The sequence below is a fragment of the Thalassophryne amazonica genome, chromosome 5 (genome assembly GCF_902500255.1).
Source record: "Thalassophryne amazonica chromosome 5, fThaAma1.1, whole genome shotgun sequence".
Classification (NCBI taxonomy): domain Eukaryota; kingdom Metazoa; phylum Chordata; class Actinopteri; order Batrachoidiformes; family Batrachoididae; genus Thalassophryne; species Thalassophryne amazonica.
In genome coordinates this window covers 84453719-84480686 of record NC_047107.1, presented here as the reverse complement: position 1 = coordinate 84480686, position 26968 = coordinate 84453719, and the positions used below count along the sequence as shown (strand labels likewise).

The window sequence follows — 26968 nt, the reverse complement described above, 5'->3', positions numbered from 1 at the left end:
ACACAGTACTCATTCTGAGAAGGTGAGCAGAAAACATAGGAAATATATGATGGAAAAAAAACAATTATTAACAATATTACTGTTCAGAAAATAATAAAGTGGTCACATCTGCCAAGTAGATTATGCTTTTTAAATGTATATGTAGTTGTTTTGACCACAAAAGTCTGTTTTTTAAATTGTGAGAAAGGATGTTTTGTTCCCTGACAGAAGCATATGCTTTCTTTTCATTTCTTTACTGTGGCAATAAAAAAATAAAATAAAAAAATAAGCAGCACCTTGTTGAAAACAAGCACCTCAGGTCAAGAAATGAAACATCATAATTACAAAACGTGTTCTAGTTTAACTCGCCATTTCAAAAACCTCCCCCAGTTCCAATCAATATGCAAACTGTTCAATTTAATCATGTGATTATACAACCCCAATTCCAATGAAGTTGGGCCATTGTGTGAAATGTAAATAAAAACAGAATACAATGATTTGCAAATCCTTTTCAACCTGTATTCAATTGAATACACCACAAAGACAAGATATATAATGTTCAAACTGATAAACTTTATTGTTTTTGTGCAAATATTTGCTCATTTTGAAACGGATCCCTGCAACACGTTTCAAAAAAGCTGGGACAGTGGTATGTTTACCACTGTGTTACATCACCTTTCCTTCTAACAACACTCAATAAGTGTTTGGGAACTGAGGACACTAATTGTAAGTGTCATGATTGGGTATAAAAGGAGCATCCCCAAAAGGCTCAGCCATTCACAAGCAAAGATGGGGTGAGGATCACAACTTTGTGAACAACTGCGTGAAAAAAATAGTCCAAGAGTTTAAGAACAATGTTTCTCAACGTTAAATTGCAAGGAATTTAGGGATTCCATCATCTACAGTCCATAATATAATCAGAAAATTCAGAGAATCTGGAGAACTTTCTACACGTAAGCTGCATGGCCGAAAAACAACATTGAATGCCAGTGACCTTTCATCCCTCAGGCAGCACTGCATTAAAAACTGACATCAATGTGTAAAGGTTCTTACCGTGTGGGCTCAGGAACACTTCAGAAAACCATTGTCAGTTAACACAGTTTGTCACTACATCTACAAGTGCAAGTTAAAACTCTACCATGCAAAGCGAAAGCCATACATCAACAACATCCAGAAATGCCGCCGCCTTCTCTGGGCCCGAGCTCATTTGAAATGGACAGATGCAAAGTGGAAAAGTGTGCTGTGGTCTGATAGTAGAGAAGCTTGAATCTTCGACTGGACTGGGTTGCTTGACGCGAGGATGTTTCGCTTGAAAACTAATTCTACCAGACTCCCAGAGCAAGAATTTTAGCTGAGGAAGCTTCTGCGATTTGAAGCGAAACGTCCTTGCGTCAAGCAACCCAGTCCAGTCGAAGATTCAAGCTTCTCTACTATGGAAACCACCTGGACAACTGAGAGCCTACACAGAAAACTGTGGTCTGATGAGTCCACATTTCAAATTGTTTTTGGAAATCATGGACGTCATGTCCTCTGGACAAAAGAGGAAAAAGACCATCCAGATTTTTACCAGCACAAAGTTCAAAAGCCAGCATCTGTGATGGTGTGGGGGTGTGTTAGTGCCTATGGCATGGGCAACTTACACATCTGTGATGGCACCATCAGTGCTGAAAGGTACATCCAGGTTTTGGAGCAACACATGCTTCCATCCAAGCAACGTCTTTTTCAGGGACATCCCTGCTTATTTCAGCAAGACAATGCCAAGCCACATTCTGCACGTTACAACAGCATGGCTTCGTAGAAAAAGAGTGCAGGTACTAGACTGGCCTGCCTGCAGTCCAGACCTGTCACCCATTGAAAATGTGTGGTGCATTATGAAGCACAAAATACGACAACTGAGACCTCAGACTGTTGAACAACTGAAGTCGTACATCAAGCAAGGATGGGAAAGAATTCCACCTACAAAGCTTCAACAATTAGTGTCCTCAGTTCCCAAAAGCTTATTGAGTGTTGTTAGAAGGAAAGGTGATGTAACACAGTGGTAAATATACCACTGTCCCAGCTTTTTTGAAACATGTTGCAGGCATCCATTTCAAAATGAGCAAATATTTGCACAAAAACAATAAATGTTATCAGTCTGAACATTAAATATCTTGTCTTTGTGGTGTATTCAACTGAATATAGGTTGAAGAGGATTTGCAAATCATTGTATTCTGTTTTTATTTACATTTCACACAACGTCCCAACTTCATTGGAATTGGGGTTGTATTATTCCCTGTGATTAGCAGAGCAAGCACAGGATTAATGAGTCAGTCACTCAGTCAGAGAGTAAATGGGTTTACAAAATTTCTGAGTAACTTGTATAAACTGCTGCATCTTCAGCTCTGAAATTTTGAGTTCTGATAGATACACATAAGGATTGTGAACCTACTATTTTGCCGTACCGACACTGACAAAGACCATGACATAAAACAAAGATGGACAGGCCTATCAAGCTGTTTATTAGGTCTTGTTGCTAATGCTGCATTCGCATGTTGACTGCAGAAAACCTGTCATGCCAGCTGTTGTAGCAGAATTACTGTTGCCTGCAGCAGCAGACAGTAGGTGATAACATAAGACATGGTCTTTGTGTGTCTTTTATCTTCATTGGGAATAATTTGCTTAACAACATGGCAATAATTTGCTTAATTGAAAGCTACAGAGATTTCAAAGTTAAATGGACTGCATTTTATTTGCACTTTTCCATCCAAGGAAGATGCTTTATGATGATGCATCACATTCACAGACTCACACATTAATGTCAGTGCGATGCCATGCGAGGTGCCTGACTGCAACTTGGCAATTAAGGACTTGATTAACGATGTGATTTTCCTGTTTGACATGGATTCAGACCGAAGAACCTCTAGTTGCAAACCTTCTGCTGTAACCTGTACACTAGTGATTCCTAAAGCGTGGGCTGCAGCCCCCTGTTGGGCTATGACCGTAGTACAGGTGGGCCATGAGATATCATTAGAAGCTAATTTAGAAGTCTTAGATCTTCAATTTTGTAAGAAAGATTAAAATGACTAAAACTACCTTAATAATTAATTTTTTCATTTTCTGCCACTTCAGGATCTCACACTTTCCTCATCCCAGCCAAGTCCTCAGCCTCTTCCTTGGGGTTCCTGAGGCATTCCTAAGACAGCTGGGAAATATATGTCCCGATTCTTCACTGGGGCCTCCTCCCAGTTGGACATGCCTGGAAGACAACTAGGGGTATCCTCACCAAATACCCAAACCACCTCAACTGGATCTTTTTGATGCTCGGTTTGGGAATGCCTACTGTCCACTGTCACCTCCCTGCTTTGTGTTTTCCACAACATTATAATTAAACAGAAAGCTCTGGCTCTGGTAGTTGCCTAAAATGTCAACTTTTTATAAGAACACACAAATTACACTTGTTAATTAACAAGTGTATATCTCATTGCCCGCCTTTCCTTATTGTTAAAAAACAAACAAAACAAAACAACAAAAAAAAATCTGTTTGTATTTACCATTACAATACGTGGAAAAAAATGTAAATTTTCAAACTTTTGTCAGCAAGTGGTGTGCACACACAGCCAGCGGTGGTGGAACATTCTGTTGTCGTCACATTGAAAACAATGGAATATGTACAACCAACACATGAATGCAGCATTGATATTTGTTGACATTTGTTGAAATGAGTAATTTTATTTTAGTCAATTACAAAAGATGCCAACATGACCCAAATAGATGGTTCATTGGTCCTGTATCTATACCTGTACCTCCACTGCTACCTGTATCTATCAGGACCCAAAATTTCAGACCTGAATATGCCGTAGTTTCTATGCAGTTACTTCTGGACATTTTGCAGATCCATTGACTCATTTACTGACTGATTAATTGCAGGGACTTTTGACTGAATCATTGCACTCAAACACCAGTAACTGGGCAGTTTTTTAGACAGAAAATATATTCTTGCATGGAGCTTGCCCATGATACCACAAACGATACTTTAATAATTGTAATGGTCTAAAGGTATATTTATGTGTCTAGGGCTCTTCTTCTGTCCTTTGATTCATTAACTGCAGTGTTACTAGCAAATTATTATTCTTTGAGAAATGACAAACTCACAAAGACTAAAATAACAAAGAAAATAGTTTAAGCTGAGAATGTCTTGTGCTTTTTAGCTCTTTGGTACCGATACATCACTCTGAGCCTAACATGGCTGCATACAGGATTATGGTTGGGCTGAATGCTGGTTATGGTCCACAGGTGACACAACACTGTCTCTGGACTGACCGAAGAGAGCAGCGACCCAGCAGCTTCAGCTTGCCACAAAAGCGAGAAGACATGGTGTTCCTCTTGCATACTAGACCTTCAAATGAGAAAACACACACACACATCTTTGTTAAAACCTTGCAGCTACCTCACGCTGGAGCTCAATATGTGATTGGGTGGGGGGAATTTAAAACAATAAAGATCCTATTTTTATTCACGTTTAAAAAATATTGATACTAGACTCTGACATAGAGAATCAAAAGATAATCTGTAGATTTAATAATTTTAATAGCTGTTACCTGAGGATATATGGAGCACGTGGAAAGCATTCACAGCGCTTCACTTTTTCCATATTTCGTTATGTTACAGCGTGATTCCAAAACGGATGAAATTAATTTTTCTCAAAATTCTACACACAATACCCCATAACGACAATGTGAAAAAGGTCTATTGAGATTTTTGCAAAACTGTTAAAAATAAAAACTAAGAAATCACATGTACATAAGTATTCACAGCCTTTGCCATGAAGCTTAAAATGGAGCATCCTGTTTCCGCTGATCATCCTTGAGATGTTTCTACAGAGGACAAACAAAGCATGAAGTCAAAGGAATTGTCTGTGGACCTCCGACACAGGATTGTCTCAAGGTATATATCTGGTGAAGGGTACAAAAACATTTCTGCTGTTTTGAAGTTCTCAATGAGCAAAGTGGCCTCCATCATCCGTAAATAGAAGAAATTCGGATCCACTAGGACTCTTCCTAAAACTGTCCACCTGTCTAAACTGAGCGATCGGGAGAAGGGCCTTAGTCAGGGAGGTGACCAAGAACCCAATGGTCACTCTGTCAGAGCTCTCTGTGGAGACAGAACCTTCCAGAAGGACTACCATCTCTGCAGCAATCCACCAATCAGGCCTGTATGGTAGAGTGGCCAGACGGAAGCCACTCCTCAGTAAAAGGCACATGGCAGCCCACCTGGAGTTTGCCAAAAGGCACCTGAAGGACTCTCAGACCACGAGAAATAAAATTCTCTGGTCTGATGAGACAAAGATTGAACTCTTTGGCGTGAATGCCAGGTGTCATGTTTGGATGATGGTGGCAGCATCATGCAGTGGGGATGTTTTTCAGCAGCAGGATCTGGGAGACTAGTCAAGATTGAGGGAATGACAAATGCAGCAATGTACAGATACTTCCTAGATGAAAACCAGCTCCAGAGTGCTCTTGACCTCAGACTGGGGCAACGGTTCAGCTTTCAGCAGGACAAAGGTTTAGGGTGAGCTATGACATATCTCTTGCCTCAATGTCAACAAAAATCACTGATTTATTAATGCAGTCTGTTTCACTGGGACTCTTAATTTACACTTCACTGTTGTAATTTTAAACATCCCTTCATTGTGAACACTGAAGTATATATGGTTGTTTAGCTGCAACATTTCTGTCAGTGCATGTTCTGTCAATCTTGTGTTTTGTTTTGTCTTGTTAGAATGGCCATAGCAGGTGCTCACCTCACTGAGTCTGGGCTGCTTGAGGTTTCTTCCTATCAACAAACAATGCTGAGGGAGTTTTTCCTTATTACGTTCTACAATGTGATTTCTCAGGAGGTCAGTAAGGTCTAGCCCTTACTTGTATATAGGGTCTTGAGAGAATTTATGTAAGAGTAGGAGGAGTAGAAATAATTTGGAATTAAACTCAATACATTATTGCAGTTACACTTGTTGCACTTACCACATTCTACACATGCCTTCAACTTCTACCTACACATGGCAAATCATTTTGTAGCCTATTTGATGTGGGTGATTTTGTAAGGTTGGATTCACCTCACCAAGCCCACATGAGGGTAGAGACTGGTGTGGTGCTAGGGTGTCACCTGCAAGGAGCAACAAAACAAAACAAAAACTGACTGGTTGGCTGCAATAAATTTTTGAGTTTACTCAATTTAGAAAGACACACACACACACACACACACACACACACATACACACACACATCTTCAACCGCTTATCCAGGATCAGGTTATCGGGACTGGAGCCTATCCCAGCAATCATAGGGCGTGAGGTGGGGTACACCCTGGACAGGATGACAGTCTGTCGCAGGGCCAGATATAGACAAACAAACAGTCACACCACACTTACACCTACGGACAATTCAAAGTTTCCAAATTCATCTACCCTGCATGGCTTTGGATGTGGGAGGAAGCCTTAGCACCCGGAGGGAACACACACACACAAAAAAAACTTGCTCAGTGATCATAAAAAAAATTCTATAAAATATTTCCACCACCTAATTACCATAGTTCAGGCCAACTAGATTTGAAAAGGTAAATGTAGACCTAAATGTAAATTTGTTGGGTCAACATGATCAATTTGCATTACTGTTACCTAATTACCATAGTTTAGGCCAACTAGATTTGTAAGGGTAAATATAACAAAAATAAAAGGTATGTACCTTTGGCTGCCACCTTGTTTGCACTCAGGGTCATCATAGCAAGTCTGAGATGGATTTGCATGTTGAATTGGCACAGGTTTTACACCAGACGTCCTTCCTGATGCAACTCTACATTACATGGAGAAATATGGCAGGGGTGAGGTTTGAACCAGGAACCTTTCATACTGAACCCAAGTGCACTTACCACTTGGCCACTACAACTGCCCTGTCCACTTAACTTTGCTGTGTTGGATCAGAACAATTTATGCAGATCCACCTTGGATTTGCTGTACCGAACCCGAGCGCAAACAAACAAACAGCCAATGGGACTTACTGTTGTTTTTGTTTCATTTACCCTTACAAATGCAGTTGGCCTGCCCCATGGTAATTAAGTAACAGTAATGCAAATTCATCATGTTGACCCAACAAATTTACATTTAGGTCACTCAGCAAAATTGTTTCTGGCTACATTAACCCATTTTACTTTGGTGGAAATACTTTCCATAATTTTATGTTCACTAAGCAAGTTAAATTTTAAGTTGTTGCATGTTATGTTAAACCTACATGAGTTGAATGTGTTCACCCATAAAACTTGACTCTATATATCATAGAAGCTACATGTTAGACTTGCGTTCATGTAACATAAAAACATCTGTGTACCCTTTTGCTTTGAATTTGTATATTTTCTCAATTTTTTTTGGCAGAGTGGAGCATGCATCCTCACTCTATTTTCTCCCAGTGTGATTTCCAGAATGCTCTTCTGTTGTGTGGGCCGCTGAAGAGGAGGTACTGCTGGCCCACCACCACCAGTCGGCGCCCTGCTTGGAGTGCGGGCTTCAAGCATGAGAGGGCGCCGAGACAGAGTGACAGCTGTCACTCATTTACACCAGCTGTCAACAATCACCGTCATCTCTATAAAAGCCGGATCATTACTCCACCTCCTCGCCGAGAAATCTACTACCGTCAAAGGTAATCTTCTCTGCTGTATCTAATGATATTATTATCATTATTATTCTGCTTTGCAGCCGTGTTCCTGCGTCTCAGTCCCTGATGGAGTGGTACACAGTGAGAGTCAGCGACGTCCTCGCCTCTCACTCCTCCTAAGGAAGCGACTGACAGGAGCTGCACGTTTGTTCTTTATTGGAGGTGGAGGTTCTCCCTCCCGAAGGAACTAGTTCCAAGGATTACTGGGTGTGTGGATACACACTCACCTTAACTGTTTTGTCATCTTCTGCCAGCAGTACCAGGGTCTGCAACAGAAGACGGTGACCACCTGGGGACTCAGGACTTGGCGGCTCCGGTGTTCTTCAGGCCGTTGGTGGTGGAAGCTGTGTGGGTCCCGGCTCTCAGATCGCCAGAGGTCTCCTATCTTCGAGCCTGCCAGCACGTCACCTTGTGTACAATTGGCACTATCTGTATCTGTATTTAGTTGTGCGATTCACAACATTAAATTTTTACTCTTTGTCTTATCCATTGTCCGTTCTTTTGCGCCCCCTGTTGCGGGTTCGTGTTACGACCCTTTCCCAACAGGATTTCTCGGCCATTCGTCATGGATCCCGAGGGGCGTCAACCACAGCTTGAACAGCCAATGGGAGAACAAGGAGCGCAGGCGTCAGCAGGAGGCGTGGTAAGTGATCTGCAGCAAATCCTTACCGCTTTCACTGCTCAGTTAAATCTGGTAACCGAGCAAAATGCAGTCCTCAATCAGAGGGTGGAGGCTCTCACCGCCAGAGTGGAAGCGCGCGACTCGAGCGCTGCTGCAATGACTCCTCCTGCTGGCTCTGGGCCACGTACAGACGTTCCACTGGCCGTTCAACAAACCCCCCCACCGTCCCCTGAAGCTTACTTAAGCCCTCCAGTTATGTACGCATCAGATGCCAGCCGGGTGGCTTATGTGATTAATTTGCTTCGAGGTGAGGCACGCGCTTGGGCTACGGCGCTTTGGGAACAGAATTCGTGGCTCCTGACGTCATACGGTGGGTTTGTACGGGAATTCAAACAGGTGTTTGATCATCCCAACAGAGGCGAGACCGCCTCGAGCGTGCTGCTGTCAATGAGACAGGGGCGCCGAAGCGCAGCTGATTATGCAGTCGACTTCTGCATTGCGGCTGCGAGGTCCGGCTGGAATGATGTTGCGCTCCGCGCCGCCTTCATAAGCGGACTGTCTCCAGTACTGAAGGAGCATTTATTGGCTAAGGACGAACCGCAAGACTTCGATGGGCTTGTCAGTATGGTTATACGCTTAGACAACCGGTTGAGTGAACACCGTCGGGAGCAGGCCGGGGGGCGTGGTCGGACTCAAGCCGTCCCTCTCTCCTCCGGGTCCGAAAGGGTGTCGTCTTCCCCACGTTCCACTGCCAGAGGGCTCCGTGTGGCAACAGCTCCCGCTGCTGACGAAGCTATGGACACGAGCAGGGCCAAATTAAAACCTAATATCAGACAAAGGAGACTGGCCCACGGGGAGTGTTTTTTCTGTGGCTCTTGTGAGCACATGTTAAAAGTCTGCCCCAAATGATCAAAACTCCAACGCCCATCCTTAGGAACTGGGTTAAGGGTGGGTCATAATATTTACACAGAGAAAACCCATAAATCAGCACGAATCCCAGTAACAGTCCTGTATGGGGATTTAACCCTTCATGCCCCAGCACTGGTAGACACGGGGTCAGAAGGGAATCTGCTGGACAGCAGATGGGCTAGGGAAGTAGGGCTTCCTCTGGTGGCCCTGCCTTCACCATTGAAGGTACGAGCACTAGATGGCACTCTACTCCCGTTGATTACACATCAGACACAGCCAGTAACCTTGGTTGTGTCTGGGAATCACAGGGAGGAGATTGTGTTTTATGTAACACCTTCTACCTCCCGAGTGATTCTGGGATTTCCATGGATGGTGAAGCACAATCCCCGGATTGATTGGCCGTCTGGGGTGGTGACGCAGTGGAGCGAAACCTGCCACCGGGAGTGTCTTGGATCCTCGGTTCCACCCGGAATTACAGCTAAAGAGGAGGTCACAGTCCCCCCAATCTGACGGCGGTGCCCGAGGTGTACCACGATCTTTCTGACGTCTTCAGCAAAGATCTGGCACTCACTCTTCCCCCGCACCGACCGTACGATTGTGCCATCGATTTGATTCCAGGCGCTGAGTACCCGTCCAGTAGATTGTACAACCTCTCACGTCCGGAACGCGAATCGATGGAGACCTACATCCGGGACTCCTTAGCCGCCGGGTTGATTCGGAACTCCACCTCCCCGATGGGTGCGGGTTTCTTTTTTGTGGATAAAAAAGACGGCGGACTCCGTCCATGCATTGACTACAGAGGGCTGAATGAGATTACGGTTCGCAATCGATACCCGTTGCCCCTGTTAGATTCGGTGTTCACGCCCCTGCATGGAGCCAAAATGTTCACCAAACTTGATCTTAGGAATGTGTACCACCTGGTTCGGATCCGGAGGGGAGACGAATGGAAGACGGCATTTAACACCCCGTTAGGTCATTTTGAGTACCTGGTCATGCCGTTCGGTCTCACTAACGCCCCCGCGACGTTCCACGCATTGGTTAATGACGTTTTGCGGGACTTCCTGCACCGGTTTGTCTTCGTATATCTGGATGATATACTCATCTTTTCTCCAGACCCTGAGTCTCATGTCCAGCATGTACGTCCTGCAGCGGTTACTAGAAAACCGGTTGTTTGTGAAGGGCGAGAAGTGTGAGTTCCACTGCACTTCTTTGTCCTTCCTGGGGTTCATCATCTCCTCCAACTCCGTCGCCCCGGATCCGGCCAAGGTTGCGGTGGTGAGAGATTGGCCCCAACCAACAAGCCGTAGGAAGCTGCAACAGTTCCTCGGCTTTGCAAATTTCTATCGGAGGTTCATTAAAGGGTACAGTCAGGTTGTTAGCCCCCTGACTGCCCTGACCTCCACTAAAGTCCCCTTCACTTGGTCGGATCGGTGCGAAGCCGCGTTTAGGGAGTTGAAACGCCGGTTTTCGTCTGCACCAGTTCTGGTGCAGCCTGACCCTACTCGCCAGTTCATAGTGGAGGTGGACGCCTCTGACTCAGGGATAGGAGCCGTTCTGTCCCAGAGCGGGGAGTCCAACAAGGTTCTCCATCCATGTGCCTACTTTTCCCGTAGGTTGACCCCCGCAGAACGCAACTATGACGTGGGCAATCGGGAACTCCTCGCGGTGAAGGAGGCTCTTGAAGAGTGGAGACACCTGTTGGAGGGAGCTACGGTGCCTTTCACGGTTTTCACGGACCATCGGAACCTGGAGTACATCCGGACCGCCAAGCGGCTGAACCCCAGGCAAGCCCGCTGGTCCCTGTTCTTTGGACGCTTTGACTTCCGGATCACCTACCGTCCCGGGACTAAAAACCAACGTTCCGACGCACTGTCCCGGGTGCACGAAGAGGAAGCCAAGGCCGAGTTGTCAGACCCCATCGAGACCATCGTTCCCGAGTCCACTGTCGTGGCCACCCTCACATGGGACGTGGAGAAGACCGTCCGGGAGGCCCTGACCAGGAACCCGGACCCGGGGAACGGTCCAAAGAACAGACTTTACGTCCCACCAGAGGCCAGGGCTGCCGTCTTGAACTTCTGCCACGGATCCAAGCTCTCCTGTCATCCCGGGGTGCGTAGGACCGTGGCAGTAGTCCAGCAGCGCTTCTGGTGGGCGTCACTGGAAGCCGACGTCCGGGACTATGTCCAGGCCTGCACCACCTGTGCTAGGGGCAAGGCGGATCATCACAAGATCAGGGGCCTCCTCCAGCCCCTGCCTGTGCCTCATCGCCCCTGGTCTCACATCGGCCTGGACTTCATTACGGGCCTCCCGCCGTCCCAGGGTAACACAGTCATCCTCACGATAGTGGACCGGTTCTCCAAGGCGGCCCACTTCGTGGCCCTCCCGAAGCTCCCGACGGCCCAGGAGACAGCAGACCTCCTGGTCCACCACGTCGTGCGTCTGCATGGGATACCAGCAGACATCGTTTCGGATCGTGGTCCCCAGTTCTCCTCGCAAGTCTGGAGGAGTTTTTGTAAGGAACTGGGGGCCACCGTGAGTCTCTCATCCGGGTATCACCCACAGACGAACGGCCAGGCAGAGCGGGCGAACCAGGAATTGGAGCAGGCTCTCCGCTGCGTAACCTCCGCGCATCCGGCGGCTTGGTGTGACCATCTGGCCTGGATCGAGTACGCCCACAACAGCCAGGTCTCGTCTGCTACCGGCCTCTCCCCTTTCGAGGCATGTTTGGGGTATCAGCCCCCTTTGTTTCCACTTGTGGAGGGAGAGGTCGGGGTCCCCTCGGTCCAGGCCCACCTGCGAAGGTGCCGCCGGGTGTGGCGGACCGCCCGTTCTGCCCTGTTGCAGGCCCGGACGAGGGCTAAGGCCCATGCAGATCGCCGGCGTTCCCCGGCCCCTGCATACCAGCCTGGGCAGGAGGTGTGGTTGTCTACCAAGGACATCCCACTGCAGGTTGAATCACAGAAGCTCAAAGACCGGTTCATCGGACCCTTCTCTATACTCAAGATCCTCAGTCCGGCTTCACCCAGTTTTTCATGTCTCTAGGTTAAAGCCATACCACGCCTCACCACTCTGCACTCCTGGACCCGTACCACCTCCTGCCCGTATCATCGACGGGGAGCCGGCATGGACTGTTCGTCGGCTCCTGGACGTCCGTCGGAAGGGCCGGGGTTTTCAATATCTGGTGGACTGGGAGGGGTACGGACCCGAAGAACGCTCCTGGGTGAAGAGGAGCTTCATCCTGGACCCGGCCCTCCTGGCTGATTTCTACCACCAGGAGGCGCCCGTTGAGGGGGGGGTCCTGTTGTGTGGGCCGCTGAAGAGGAGGTACTGCTGGCCCACCACCACCAGTCGGCGCCCTGCTTGGAGTGCGGGCTTCAAGCATGAGAGGGCGCCGAGACAGAGTGACAGCTGTCACTCATTTACACCAGCTGTCAACAATCACCACCTGGGGACTCAGTACTTGGCGGCTCCGGTGTTCTTCAGGCCGTTGGTGGTGGAAGCTGTGTGGGTCCCGGCTCTCAGATCGCCAGAGGTCTCCTATCTTCGAGCCTGCCCGCACGTCACCTTGTGTACAATTGGCACTATCTGTATCTGTATTTAGTTGTGCGATTCACAACATTAAATTGTTACTCTTTGTCTTATCCATTGTCCGTTCTTTTGCGCCCCCTGTTGCGGGTTTGTGTTACGACCCTTTCCCAACACTCTTCGCTCTAAATTCAAGTCACTCCTCCAGCTCGAGAGGGGTATTGCAGAAATGTCATCACTATTCTTCTCAATTTCATCTTAATATTCATTCATTGGCAAAAGTGACAATTTAAATTAATTCAAATACAAGCTGTGAAGAATTCTGAAAGGCTGGCGGATGAATCCACTCATTCAGATACACATATTTCCTACACTTCTCTTACATTCAGTTTATTTCCCAGTTTTATACACTCAACAAAAATATAAATGCAACACTTTTGGTTTTGCTCCCATTTTGTATGAGATGAACTCAAAGATCTAAAACTTTTTCTACATACACAATATCACCATTTCCCTGAAATATTGTTCACAAACCAGTCTAAATCTGTGATAGTGAGCACTTCTCCTTTGCTGAGATAATCCATCCCACCTCACAGGTGTGCCATATCAAGATGCTGATTAGACACCATGATTAGTGCACAGGTGTGCCTTAGACTGCCCACAATAAAAGGCCACTCTGAAAGGTGCAGTTTTATCACACAGCACAATGCCACAGATGTCGCAAGATTTGAGGGAGCGTGCAATTGGCATGCTGACAGCAGGAATGTCAACCAGAGCTGTTGCTCGTGTATTGAATGTTCATTTCTCTACCATAAGCCGTCTCCAAAGACGTTTCAGAGAATTTGGCAGTACATTCAACCAGCCTCACAACCGCAGACCACGTGTAACCACACCAGCCCAGGACCTCCACATCCAACATGTTCACCTCCAAGATCGTCTGAGACCAGTCACTCGGACAGCTGCTGAAACAATCGGTTTGCATAACCAAAGAATTTCTGCACAAACTGTCAGAAACCTTCTCAGGGAAGCTCATCTGCATGCTCGTCGTCCTCATCGGGGTCTCGAACTGACTCCAGTTTGTCGTTGTAACCGACTTGAGTGGGCAAATGCTCACATTCGCTGGCATTTGGCACGTTGGAGAGGTGTTCTCTTCATGGATGAATCCCTGTTCACACTGTTCAGGGCAGATGGCAGACAGCGTGTGTGGCGTCGTGTGGGTGAGCGGTTTTCTGATATCAATGTTGTGGATCGAGTGACCCATGGTGGCGGTGGGTTTATGGTATGGGTAGGCGTCTGTTATGGACGAAGAACACAGGTGCATTTTATTGATGGCATTTTGAATGCACAGAGGTACCGTGACGAGATCCTGAGGCCCATTGTTGTGCCATACATCCAAGAACATCACCTCATGTTGCAGCAGGATAATGCACGGCCCCATGTTGCAAGGATCTGTACACAATTCTTGGAAGCTGAAAATGTCCCAGTTCTTGCATGGCCGGCATACTCACCGGACATGTCACCCATTGAGCATGTTTGGGATGCTCTGGACCGGTGTATACGACAGCGTGTACCAGTTCCTGCCAATATCCAGCAACTTTGCACAGCCATTGAAGAGGAGTGGACCAACATTCCACAGGCCACCTGATCAACTCTATGCGAAGGAGATGTGTTGCACTGCATGAGGCAAATGGTGGTCACACCAGATACTGACTGGTATCCCCCCCCAATAAAACAAAACTGCACCTTTCAGAGTGGCCTTTTATTGTGGACAGTCTAAGGCACACCTGTGCACTAATCATGGTGTCTAATCAGCATCTTGATATGGCACACACTCACTATCACAGATTTAGACTGGTTTGTGAACAATATTTGAGGGAAATGGTGATATTGTGTATGTGGAAAAAGTTTTAGATCTTTGAGTTCATCTCATACAAAATGGGAGCAAAACCAAAAGTGTTGCATTTATATTTTTGTTGAGTGTAGATAAGCATTTGTCCATAAGCTTTGCATTAATTGTTGTTAAGATGACAAAGCCAATCAGAGGCACAGCAGACCAGGGTGCAAATAACTGTGCCTCATTAAAGCTGTAGCTCAGGGGTAGGCAACCTGTTCCAGAAAGAGCCATGAGGGTGCAGGTTTTCTCTGCAGCCACTGACTCCACCAGGTGATTTCACTGATTAACTGATTCCATTTGCTCAAAGTGATATTAATCAGTAAAATCACCTGGTGGAGTCAGTGGCTGCAAAGAAAACCTGCACCCTCATGGCTCTTTCTGGAACAGGTTGCCTACCCCTGCTGTAGCTTGTTAAGACAACATCAAGGTTTACTCACAATGAGAGACTGACAATATTAGGGATGACTGTTATGAACTTAGCTGAATCAATCCTGAAAGTAAAATTCCCAGTAAAACACATATACAGAGTGAATGCCGGACACCAACCTGTGCTGGTCTTGCATTTATCCATATTGCACTTCCTGAGTGTTTCTGGCTTCGAACTACTGTCACACAGGATGCTTGGCATTACAGCCAAATCCTCCTTACTCATGCAGTTGACGTCACGCTGCTGCTGGCCCCCTCCACAGCTCACTGAACACTGCATACACAGACACATTAATGCATGATCATAACCAGTGCAGACACCACACATTCATTGCAGACAACATTTAAAAATGTCATCAGTGCCTCAGGAAAATCATATGTGCCTGACCTCTTCCCAGTCTTCAGCCTCCCAGTGAGTGCAGGGTTTTAGTTTGCACGGCTCTGTGGTGTTTGGCCTCTGCAGCTCGCTGCATTGATGAGGTTGAGGGCAGAAAACCAGTCGCTCCCTGATGCCTTCACCACAGATACCAGAGCACTGAGAAACAGAAGGACACCTGCTCTTATAGCTCAGACACAACATGAAAAACATTTTAAAAAGAAAAGAAAAGAAAAAAAAAAAAACACCAAACAAATCCAGTGGTGCCATTTTTAGTTTCAACACACTGAACTTAAGCCTTGTTATTGTCTACGTAATATTCTGCAATGGCCCCACTGCTCACTGTGATACAGCAGAGGCAACATACTGACACAGGTCAGGTCGGGTTAGGTCTGGGAATCAAACTACAGAACCGCCAGGTCCTAGACTACTCAGGCAGCCCACTGATCCATCCCCACCTCAAAAAAGTAACCATCAACCTGCCATAGCCGGGTGAAACTTGGGCACCCCCTTGGATTACTCCAGCTGTTGGGGTTCTCAACACTTAGCTATGCATGGGATCATGCCCAGAGAAAGACACCAAAATGTCATACCTGATGTTTCCTCACAATACAAGTGACCTCCACACCTGAGTCTCCCAAAGTAACCACTTGTTTGACACAAAGGCATTCCAGTGGTACTCAAGGACCCTACTAAGAGATTTAGTACCAGAGGGATCCAGTTATATCGTAGGTTAGTGTTCAAGTCTCAAAACCATACAGTAATACAGTAAGCACAAAAGACTTTTACCTTTTTTCTCCTACAAAGATATCGGTATTGAAAAACACTTCTGTCCAGCTACCTCATAATGCCATAAGCTTTTTACATTCCATTCACCTCTCTGAACTCATCACACTGTGGCACAATGGGACACTGACCAAGTGTCATAATATGATGAACTGGAAGAGAGTGAGTAGATGTCTCTACAGGTTCAACTCTTGCATGGCATACAGATACACTTCTGATGGCTGAGTCCAGGAAGTCATTAAAAGCCAGAATCTTAGTCTTGATCCAGGATGATTACAAAACCAGATGCACAAACCTCAGATAAGATTGTTTGCTCAGATTCTCACCTGCTGCAACCAGGCCATGCATTGATTTTGCAACGATCACAGCATCGTCCATGAAATCAAGGTCAGTAAACCTTTCCTTGCCAAAAAAAAAAAAAAGGCTCCTCAGCCTCTGGTTTCCACAAAGCTCACCAACAACCAGTCCATACAGACATTGAACCATGTAGGAGACAGAACACACCCTTGGCAAACATCAGTAATCACAGAAAAAATTTCAAAGATTCTGCAACTTCTCTGCATAGCACTCACAGTACCTTTGTACTGTCATAGAATGGCAATAATTATAGCCTTTTGCTGAAATGGTAGCTGTGATGAAATATTACTCCTCAAAGGGTTCATGTTAAAATGGTTTTAGGCATCATCGTGCTCTTGTCCTACCAGTCCCCATGGTGACGTTTTCCAGGTCAGACAAGGTTTGTGCAGACATGACAAGGTGCTGAGGGGTCTGCTGGCCACAGCCTGGCAGTGGAAAGGTCGAAGTGGACGTTTACTCTGCGAATCAACACACTGGACATCGCGATACCTCCTTCCCATCACTGCACAGTTGTCTGGACACTGTGGACAATATCAACAAAAGACTCAGAAAATACCTGATGTAATAAACTGCAGTAGAAACATTTTCACCTTTGGAAAAGTATTAATTGTACAATGCATGACCTATATATTGACCACTAACTAACTGAATGAACCAGCTATTTGAAGGATGAAGAAGACCATTCTTAGTGCAAATTCTTAGTGTTGTTCTTAGTTCACTCATTCTTAATCAATCAATCAATCAATTTTTTTTTTATATAGCGCCAAATCACAACAAACAGTTGCCCCAAGGCGCTTTATATTGTAAGGCAAGGCCATACAATAATGATGTAAAACCCCAACGGTCAAAACGACCCCCTGTGAGCAAGCACTTGGCTACAGTGGGAAGGAAAAACTCCCTTTTAACAGGAAGAAACCTCCAGCAGAACCAGGCTCAGGGAGGGGCAGTCTTCTGCTGGGACTGGTTGGGGCTGAGGGAGAGAACCAGGAAAAAGACATGCTGTGGAGGGGAGCAGAGATCGATCACTAATGATTAAATGCAGAGTGGTGCATACAGAGCAAAAAGAGAAAGAAACAGTGCATCATGGGAACCCCCCAGCAGTCTACGTCTATAGCAGCATAACTAAGGGATGGTTCAGGGTCACCTGATCCAGCCCTAACTATAAGCTTTAGCAAAAAGGAAAGTTTTAATCCTAATCTTAAAAGTAGAGACACTACTTAAAAGTAGTGTCCGTACAGGCTTCTGTAGACACTATGTCATATTTAAGAAACCATGGGTCATATGTACTTAATTTTGGTATCAAACTATATGCAAAATACAAGTTTCTATCCAATTAAGTGTAACATATTGACAGAAACTGAAGCATTTCCAAAAACAACAAAATTTACCCACTAGTAAGCCCTCAGTTGCCACGCGACCTCGAAAGCAGATTCAATAACTCATAGACTCCAATTTTCTATTGCTTTTTCGGAAAATACCATTTTTATGACATTTGCCCCCAATGAAATGACCCCTTGCTGTATCTCAGTAACCAAAAAGGCTATAGAACAGATTTTGTCCTTAAATTACTGAGGATGCAATTTCCTGGTTGATCCAATTGAATAATTTTCCTGAAAATCTTTTTTTTTTTTTTTTTAGGTTAGATGGATGGAGAGAACACACTTGAAGAGCAATCTTTCAACTGATTATGTAATTGAAATTGGAAATGATTTTGTGTTTTGGGAACAGTGATGCCAGTAACGCGTTACTTAGTAACGTGTTACTCTAATCTGACCACTTTTTTTTAGTAATGAGTAATCTAACGCGTTAATCTTTCCAAATCAGTAATCAGATTAAAGTTACTTCTCGAAGTCACTGTGCGTTACTATTATTTTTGCATTGTGGGTTGATAGCAGCATTAAACTTGGTCCGTGGGCAGGGGGTCGGGGTTTGACTGAACTGCCCACTTTAAGCGAGCTGTGAGCTTTTCATCCACGGTTTTCTGCAGCAGCTCGTCCTCACCTCTTAAAGCACGGTGACAACAGCACACCTGCACTGAGCTTTACAAAGACATTTTTATGTTTTTTCCTTCTTTATTTAGAATTCTGAGCTGAGTCGCTCCATATCTGGTCGTTAAAAACAGCTGATCCTCCGCGACGCGTCAACAACTAACACTATTTTTCACTCAAATGCACCTAAAGTCTCCTTCTGTGGACCACATGATGTGAAAACGCAATAAAACTTTCTTACCTGTAAATCTGGTCATGTTTTCTGCATAAATAAATGTTATCCATTCTTTGTGCTCAACCACCAAAGCAGGGGCGAATCCAGAAGGAATGGGGGCGTGGGGCAAGGATGTGCCCCCCCACAACACCCCTAGATTAAAGGTCCAGTTTTGAAGCCTTTTTTTACTACAACTACTAATACTACTTATAATAATAATAATTTCGAGAAGTAAAATGTTTAGAGAGAATTTAAATGTTAGAAAAATGTTAGAAATGTCGGGATGATTGGCTTGGACACAAATGCAAGGCTCACACGGGTAGCTCTGGTTGGTAGTCTTTAGTGGAGGATTCAGCAAGGGTCGGTACACAAAAAGGCAGTCCAAAAAACACAGCGACAGAACCAAAAACATCAGGCTAAGACGAGGTCAGAATAAACAGGCTGGAGGTCGAGGACACTATGAGGCGGGCAGAACACGGAATCAAAGGCTGGAGAGAAGGCACAGGGCGCATCAATCTGGCAAGGAAACAGAGCAAAATGAGCAGTATATATACATCCAGGTAATTAGCAGAAGATAGACAGCAGGTGCGCGGGGAGGAGCCCAGAACAGGGCGTGGTCCAGAAGGCAGAGACACCCCCACCAAGAGAGACACAGAAAAAGACCACACAAAAGAAGAAACAAACAAAAGAACAATCAAACAGAAAAAACAAAACCAGGCAAAACAGAGCAACCTCACACCCTGACAGTACCCCCACCGCCACGGCCGACCCCGGGCGGCCCAGGCGCGGCAGGGTGGGCAGCATGAAAAGCACGAACAAGACCAGGATCTAAAACAAAACAGGAGGGGACCCACGACCGCTCCTCAGGACCAAACCCCGCCCAGTCAACCAAATACTGCAAACCGCGCCCACGACGGCGAGAGGCCAAGAGCTGGCGCACAGAAAAAACAGGGCCACCATCCACGTAGCGGGCGGGCGGCGGGGGAACGGCCGGAGGGCACAAAACGCTAGACCGAACGGGTTTGACACAACTGACGTGAAACGTGGGATGGACACGCATGGACCGGGGGAGACGAAGACGGACTGAGACAGGATTGATGACCCTGGAGATCGGGAACGGTCCAACAAACCGGGGAGCCAGTTTCCGGGGCACGCCCCTAAGGGACAGATGACGGGTCGATAACCATACCTTCTGGCCCACGGCGTAAGAAGGAGCCGCAGACCGTTTATGGTCAGCGGAGGCTTTATAAGAGACCGCAGTACGCAACAGAAGAGCCCGAGCCCGCTCCCAGGTACGTTGGCAACGGAGGATCAGGCTAAGCACCGAAGGAACCGGGGAGTTAAGGTCGACAGAAGAGAAGAGCGCGGGCTGATGACCAAAGACCACGTGGAACGGAGAGTAACCAGTGGAAGCGGAGGGCAAACAGTTGTGTGCGAGTTCCACCCAAGGGAGTTGATCGGCCCAGGAAGTGGGATGACGTGACGCTAGCAACCGAAGCCCTTTCTCCAACTCCTGATTAACCTGCTCCGCCTGCCCATTGGCCTGTGGGTGGTAGCCCGAGGTTAAGCTGGAGGTGACCCCGAGGAGACGGCAAAACTCCCTCCAAAAATGGGACACGAACTGTGGGCCCCGGTCAGATACTATATCCTGAGGCAACCCATGTAGCTTGAAGATGTGATTCAACATTACCACAGCAGTTTCTTTAGCCAACGGGAGTTTGCTCAAAGGTATAAAATGGACCATTTTAGATAAGCGGTCAACGACGGTCAGGACCACCGTATGTCCCTTGGAAGGAGGAAACCCAGTTACAAAATCCATCGAGATGTGAGACCATGGACGAACCGGGATTGGTAACGGCAGTATGGCACCAGTGGGCAGTTGATTGGATGATTTGTGCATAGCACAAACGTGACAGGCAGATACATATTCTGAGACGTCTTTGACTATCCCAGGCCACCAGAATCTCCGCTGCACAAGGTAAAGGGTCTTCCTAATACCTGGGTGACAAAACATACACGTGTCGTGGCACCAGCGAATGGTTTCGCCCCTGAGGGCCGGAGGAACGAAAAGCTTCCCTCGTGGACACCCAGTGGGGATAGGTGCATCCCCTACAGCGGATCTTATATGTGACTCGATGTCCCAAGTAAGGGCGACCACAAAACAGGAGGAGGGCAGAATCGACTCCGGCTCTACGGATGCGTCAACAGGCTCCCCCTGACGAGATAAAGCGTCCGGTTTACCATTTTTAGAGCCCGGACGGTAGGACAAGGTGAAATTGAAACGACTGAAAAAAATGGACCAACGGGCCTGATGAGAGTTAAGGCGTTTTACGGTGCGGAGGTATTCAATATTTTTATGGTCTGTGTAGACCACAAATGGGTATTGTGCCCCCTCTAGCCAGTGCCGCCACTCCTCCAAGGCCACTTTTACCGCTAACAGTTCGCGGTCGCAGATGCCGTAATTCCGTTCCGTTGAGGACAGTTTCTTAGACAAAAAGGCACATGGATGTAGCCGGTTGTCTGCGGGATTTCGCTGAGACAAGACTGCCCCCACCCCCACATTGGAGGAATCGACTTCAACCACAAACTGCCGAGCGGGGTCAGGGAGGAGCAGCACGGGGGCCGTGGTAAAGCGATTCTTTAGGACTCTAAATGCCTCCTCACACTCAGGCGTCCAGTTGAACGAGTGGAGGGTTGAGGTCGCGACATGCAGGAGTGCTGCGATAGAACTAAAGCCCCGGATAAATTTGCAATAGTAGTTGGCAAAACCCAAAAATCACTGAACCTCCTTGCGGGATGTGGGTGCTGCCCACTCCTGAACTGCCACCACTTTAGCAGGATCCATTTTGATTTCGCCTGCGGAGATCACGAAACCGAGAAAAGAAATCGTGGATCTGTGGAATTCGCATTTTTCGGCCTTCACAAAAAGGTTGTTTTGTAACAAGGTCTGTAAGACCATACGGACATGGTGTTTGTGCGTGGCCAAATCATGGGAAAAAATCAGAATGTTGTCTAGGTAAACAAAGACAAATTTGTTGAGAAAATCCCGTAACACATCATTGACCAGATTCTGGAACACGGCTGTGAGTCCGAAGGGCATGACGAGATATTCATAATGCCCCGAGGGGGTGGTAAAGGCTGTCTTCCATTCATCTCGATTAGGTGGTAGGCGTTTCGCAGATCGAGTTTGGTAAAGATTGTGGTTCCTTCTAATAACTCAAACGCGGAGGTGATTAACGGGAGCGGATAACGGTTTTTAATAGTTATGTCATTTAAGCCCCGGTAATCGATACAGGGGCGGAGCGTCTTTATCCTTCTTTTCGACGAAGAAAAAACCCGCCCCGGCGGGGGATGAAGAAGGACGTATCAACCCTGCTGCCAAGGATTCTTGAATATATTCGTTCATAGCATTGCGCTCCGGAGCTGAAAGAGAATAGAGTTTACCGCGTGGCGGTGACGCCCCGGGATGGAGCTCGATAGCGCAATCGTAATCGCGATGTGGAGGCAACGATTTCGCCTTGGCTTTACTGAAAACAGCTGCCAGATCATGATAACATTCAGGAACCCCGGTGAGATCAGGATTGGACCCCTGAGAAACGCAAATGGTGTTCTTCAGACAGACGTTGTAACATGCCGGACTCCATGAAACAATTTCACACTTTACCCAATCAAAGTTGGGCCCATGACGTTGTAACCAGGGGTGCCCCAGAATGATTGGGTGAGTCATCTTATCCAGTACATGAAAACTGATGGATTCAGAGTGTATGTGAGATACTATCATTGTAATCGACTGAGTGCGGTGTGTAATTTGGCCCATAAAATGACCGTCCACGGCACGTACCACCAGTGGACGACAGACCTTATACATCTTAAGGTGAAGGGGCCTAGCGAGAGAGGATAAGATTAGATTAGCATCAGAACCAGAGTCAACAAAAGCTGATACAGTAATAGTGGAGTGGTCGGATACTAATTTAGCTGGAATAATGTTCTGAGGCGAAACGGTTGAAATGGAATTAAGACTCACCTGCACTTCTGCTTTTGACCGCACGGTGGCACCCCTGGCTTGACAATTAGAAATCATATGTCCAGGCTGTCCACAGTAAAAACAGAGTCCACCCTCACGGCGGCGCTGTTTCTCCGCAAGGGAAAGATGTGTGCGTCCCAGCTGCATGGGTTCCTCAGCACTGAGGGGAGGAGGGTCGAGCCGAGCGTGGGTGGAGGAGGAAGGTCGGTTTGGAGGCGTGTCGGCATGTTGTTCCGGGTAGCGGCTTCCTCGTCGTGGGCGGTCCTGCAGACGACGGTCCATACGGATTGCCAGTGCAATAAGACTATCCAAATCTTCTGGTAAATCCACTGCTACGAGTTGTTCTTGAATGTCAGCGGACAGACCCCGGAAGAAGACATCTAGCAGAGCCGACTGGTTCCATTCACTCTTGGCCGCAAGAATGCGGAAGTCAATGGCGTAATCGGTGACCCGGCGGCTGCCCTGCCTTAGCCTCATAAGCGAGCGTGCTGCCTCGCGACCAGGGCCCGTGTGCTGAAAAACCTGTTCAAGGGCGGTGGTTAAGGCTGAGAGAGAAGCACAAACTGGTGACTGGCGACCCCACTCAGCGGTGGCCCAGGTCGCCGCACGTCCGGTCTGGTGAGTGATTATATAAGCGATCTTGGCTCTATCGGTAGGAAACATGGCTGACATCAGTTCAAAATGGAGTTCACACTGCGTAATGAACGGTCGGACGTCTCCGGTCTCCCCAGAAAAGCATTCGGGTTGAGACAGCTGGTTACACAACACCGGGGTTGATGCAGATACTGGTGAGGCGGCTGTGGGTGCTGGTGGAGGTGGACCGGAACCAGTGGTGGCAGCATCCGACGATGCCTGAGGGCTGCGTTGTGTCAGTAACCGACTCATCTGCTCAGTGATGGAAGACATAACGGCGTCCTGGCGTTTAGCAAGTTCGCTAAACCCAGAGCTAAGTGCTTCAAGTCTGTCTTCCTGTTGTGCAAGCTGCTGACTGTGGTGACGCACCGCTAGCTGAAAGGGATCTGAGCCTGCTGTGTCCATTGTTGGCCAGATTGATCTGTCGGGATGATTGGCTTGGACACAAATGCAAGGCTCACACGGGTAGCTCTGGTTGGTAGTCTTTAGTGGAGGATTCAGCAAGGGTCGGTACACAAAAAGGCAGTCCAAAAAACACAGCGACAGAACCAAAAACATCAGGCTAAGACGAGGTCGGAATAAACAGGCTGGAGGTTGAGGACACTATGAGGCGGGCAGAACACGGAATCAAAGGCTGGAGAGAAGGCACAGGGCGCATCAATCTGGCAAGGAAACAGAGCAAAATGAGCAGTATATATACATCCAGGTGATTAGCAGAAGATAGACAGCAGGTGCGCGGGGAGGAGCCCAGAACAGGGCGTGGTCCAGAAGGCAGAGACACCCCCACCAAGAGAGACACAGAAAAAGACCACACAAAAGAAGAAACAAACAAAAGAACAATCAAACAGAAAAAACAAAACCAGGCAAAACAGAGCAACCTCACACCCTCACAAGAAAGAATTTAATAGTTACATTTATAAACAATGTAGGCTAGAAATTGCAAGTTTTACTGTTACACTGCTGTCAACAGTTAAATATGAGGTCAAGAAAGAGGTCTTTATTTTACTTTTTATAAAACAAGTATTTATTTTCATTGAAGTCAAGAAAGGGTGACTATAAAGCGAGTTTTGGCTAAACAAGTATCATTGTCATGTTGAGGTGGCAGAGGGTTGTTGTCGACAGCTGGGGAAAGTAACTAAAAAAGTAACTAGTAATCTAACGTAGTTACTTTTATAACTGAGTAATCAGTAATGTAACTAAGTTACTTTTTCAAGGAGTAATCAGTAATCAGTAATTGGATTACTTTTTCAAAGTAACTGTGGCAACACTGGGAATAATTTGACATCAAAATCAAGAATATAAAATCATTCCAAAAATCATGGCTGATGATGTACGAGGTCTGTTAGAAATGTATCGGACCTTTTTATTTTTTGCAAAAACCTGATGGATTTGAATCACGTGTGCTTGCATGAGCAAACCTTGAACCTTTGTGCGCATGCGCGAACTTTTTCATATCTGTCGACTGCGTCATTTCCTGGTAAGCAGCCTTTGTGTGGGACGTGTGCTGTGCGCTCGGCGGATTTTCATTTCAAGGAAAAAGACGGAACGACTGGAGTAGCACCGCATCAAATTTTGCCAGAAACTGGGCGACAGCCAGGTGGAAACCATTCAGATGATTCAGGATGATTACCAACCCCCCTGAGCAAGCATACAGGTGACAGTGGTAAGGAAAAACTCCCTCTGGTGATAAAGAGGAAGAAACCTCAAGCAGACCAGACTCGGAGGGGTGACCCACTTCTTACACAATTCTAACAGTTACAGGGTTTTGACAAAGATTTTTTTATTTAACCGGAATAAAATTAAGGAATTAATTGTAACTGTTATTTAGGAAAGAAGTGTAATTAACAAATAATAAGTGATTACCTGATTCAGTGACTGCAGGTATCTAATGTTACTTGCCTTGCTCCAGCTGCCACTTTGCCATGTGGCGCAGGGCTGCAGGTGACACGTGCGAGCAGGCTCAGGTCTCTTCAGGCTGGCACAGTCGTCATCATTCTGGGAGCTGCATGCTATCGTCCTCCATACTGCACCAATCCCACATGAGGTTGAGCACTGGACAGGGAGGAGCTTTTCTTAATTTATGCTTCGATTGGTTTTTAGTGTGTGATTGTTCTCATGCAAAAATCATCATTGCATTGATGTCCCAGAACTCCTGAAAATAACAAGTCAGCATTGTTACAAGGAGTGTTCTTGTGCATGCACATGCATGTTTTTAGCCTGTTCACTCACACACATAATGTATTACTGCAGAGCACTTCTCATACCTACATGGCCAGATTTCATACATGCTTCTTAATCAGTTATGAAAATCAACTGGCAGAGATGTACAACATATCTGAGATCACTCAACTTTATCTGTGTGGTCTTGTGCGGACTGAACTACTGCTGAGATCAAGTATCCGCCAATGTTAAAATCAGGCACCAATTTATCAATCTTTAGCAAAGTCCATTGCTTCTTATTGGCCTTTTGAGTTTGATTATCTAATAGTAAACAGGAGTTCTCAAGGTTACTGGTATTGTGCAACTCTTAAAGAGATGCATAAAGCTGTTTATACTGTTGGCGCTTCTATGAAAAAATACTTTTCCAAATAGCCCTACTTGCACGTTAACTGAAAATAACAGAAGTGCTGTCTTTGATGGATTAATTTTATAAACTACTTCAAGCAAGTGAACTAACAATCAAATAAGTTTAATATTACTCAGTAATAGTACCCTCGGGTACAAAGACAGTAACATCTACAGCAGTCTGACATTTTGTCCCCAGTGACATTGATCTTGATTGCCCCCCTGCAGTTTGCCTTCCGGGCAAACAGGTCAGTTGAGGACAAAGTCAACAGGGATCTGCATTACATCCTGCAGCACCTGGACTCTGCAGGGACGTACGTGAAGATCCTGTTCATGGACTTCAGCTGGGTGTTCAACACCATCATCCCCGACATTCTCCACCAAAAACTCTCCAACCTCTCTGTGCCAGCTCCCACCTGTCAGTGGATCTCCAGCTTCCTGACTGACAGGACACAGCAGGTGAGGCTGGGAAGCATCACATCCAGCACTGGCACCCCTCAGGGGTGTGTGCTCTCCCCACTGCTCTTCTCCCTCTACACCAAAGACTGCACCTCAGGGAACCCCTCTGTTAAACTCCTAAAGTTTGCTTTGATGATACCATCATCATTGGTCTCATCCAGGATGGTGATGAGGCTGCATACAGACCACAGGAGGTGGAACAGTTGGTCCTTTGGTATGGTCAGAACAACATGGAGATGAACCTGCTCAAGACTGCGAAGATGATAGTGGACTTCAGAAGAAACACCTCATCGCTCACCCCCCTACCCCAAAAACCCTCAACAACACTGTGTCTAATATGGTCACTTTCCGGTTCCTGGGATCCACCATCTCCCAGGATCTGAAGTGGACCTCCCACATAGACTCCATCAGGAAAAAGGCACAGCAGGTTGGTAAGGTTAGACCTTGTGTGAAGTGCCTTGAGGCAACTTTGTTGTGATTTGGCGCTATATGAATGAAAATAAATTGAAAAAATAAACTGAATCGAAGC

General features: G+C 46.5%; 1 protein-coding gene across 1 annotated transcript in view; it reads right to left on the bottom strand.

Annotated features, from left to right (window-relative positions):
- Positions 1-2147: 2147 nt before the first annotated feature.
- adamts12 (ADAM metallopeptidase with thrombospondin type 1 motif, 12) overlaps positions 2148-26968 on the bottom strand; it is an 89228-nt gene continuing 64407 nt past the window's right edge. The window contains exons 20-24 of the mRNA XM_034170749.1: positions 25315-25467; positions 16901-17077; positions 15426-15572; positions 15158-15311; positions 2148-4354 (exon numbers count right to left, since the gene is read on the bottom strand). Coding sequence (XP_034026640.1) covers positions 4239-4354; positions 15158-15311; positions 15426-15572; positions 16901-17077; positions 25315-25467 — 747 coding nt within the window. The 3' untranslated portion in view covers positions 2148-4238. The remainder of the gene's footprint in view (positions 4355-15157; positions 15312-15425; positions 15573-16900; positions 17078-25314; positions 25468-26968) is intronic.